General features: G+C 49.9%; 1 protein-coding gene across 1 annotated transcript in view; it reads right to left on the bottom strand.

Annotated features, from left to right (window-relative positions):
* Positions 1-620: 620 nt before the first annotated feature.
* The window catches only part of TIA1 (TIA1 cytotoxic granule-associated RNA binding protein), a 10,021-nt gene continuing 9,700 nt past the window's right edge, over positions 621-941 (bottom strand). The window contains exon 12 of the mRNA XM_009996483.1: positions 621-747. Within this exon, the coding sequence (XP_009994785.1) occupies positions 621-747 (127 nt within the window). The remainder of the gene's footprint in view (positions 748-941) is intronic.

Here is a 941-nt window from a genome sequence, read left to right as displayed (position 1 = left end):
CTTTATCCCCCCAAAGTCCTAAGGCAAAAATGACCCTAGAAAAGTTGGTATAAAAAAAATAACCCCCCCACCCCCCCCTTGATGTAAATTCATAATTTATCATCAAAAAACCTGGTGTAAGAAAAGGGAGAGATGGAGGATTTTTACAAGAGGGGTGTTTTTTAAATGAAAAAGAAGGGATTTTGGGGGGGTTTTGGCTTTGTTCTTTGTACAAAGGGTTTATAATACACTGAGGCGCTTGAGGGGAGGGGGGGGGAGGAAAAAAAAGAGGCAAAACCCGCCCAAAAAAGTAAATTAAACTCGACTCCGGGTGGAAATTTGTGCGATTTGCTGCCCCCCGGTGGTGCTTGGAGGTCCCTTGAACCCAAATCCCGTGGATTTCCCCCCCAAAAAAAGCCACCAGGAGGAACCTTGAAGGCAGAAGTTGATTCCTCGTGGTGATTTCATGATTAAAAACAAATCAGAGTAATAAGTCATAAAAATGCTCACGGTGTGTGTTTCTTGGGGGGGTTTTTTTTTGGTGTGTGTGGTGTTTCCTCTCTGTTGTTTTTTTTTTTAAATAAATAGATGGGATTTGAGGCTTGATCTGGTGGTTTCCTGGGGGGTTTTTGCTCCCCCTCTCAGGGGGTCTCGAAGTTGGCCACTCGGTAGCCGGGCTGGGGGGGCAGCACCGTCCCGTTCTGTCCCTGGGGAGGGGGGGGCACGTTGTAGTTGGGCCCCATCCAGGGTGCTGAGGTCTGTGTCTGGCTGTTGGGGAGGGAAAGATTGGGTTGGTCATAGGTTGTGGTTATTGGGAGGATGTGGAGGTTCTGGGGAGTTCTAGAGGAGCCAGGGAGATGCTGGGAGGGCTGGAGCAGCTCTGGGGACAGGCTGGGAGAGTTGGGGTGTTCAGCCTGGAGAAGAGAAGGCTCCAGGGAGACCTGAGAGCAGCTTCCAGTGCC

The sequence above is a fragment of the Chaetura pelagica genome, unplaced genomic scaffold (assembly GCF_000747805.2).
Source record: "Chaetura pelagica isolate M959 unplaced genomic scaffold, ChaPel_1.0 scaffold644, whole genome shotgun sequence".
NCBI lineage: Eukaryota > Metazoa > Chordata > Aves > Apodiformes > Apodidae > Chaetura > Chaetura pelagica.
Note: the sequence above shows the minus strand (reverse complement) of the source record. Positions and strands in the feature narration are given on the sequence as shown.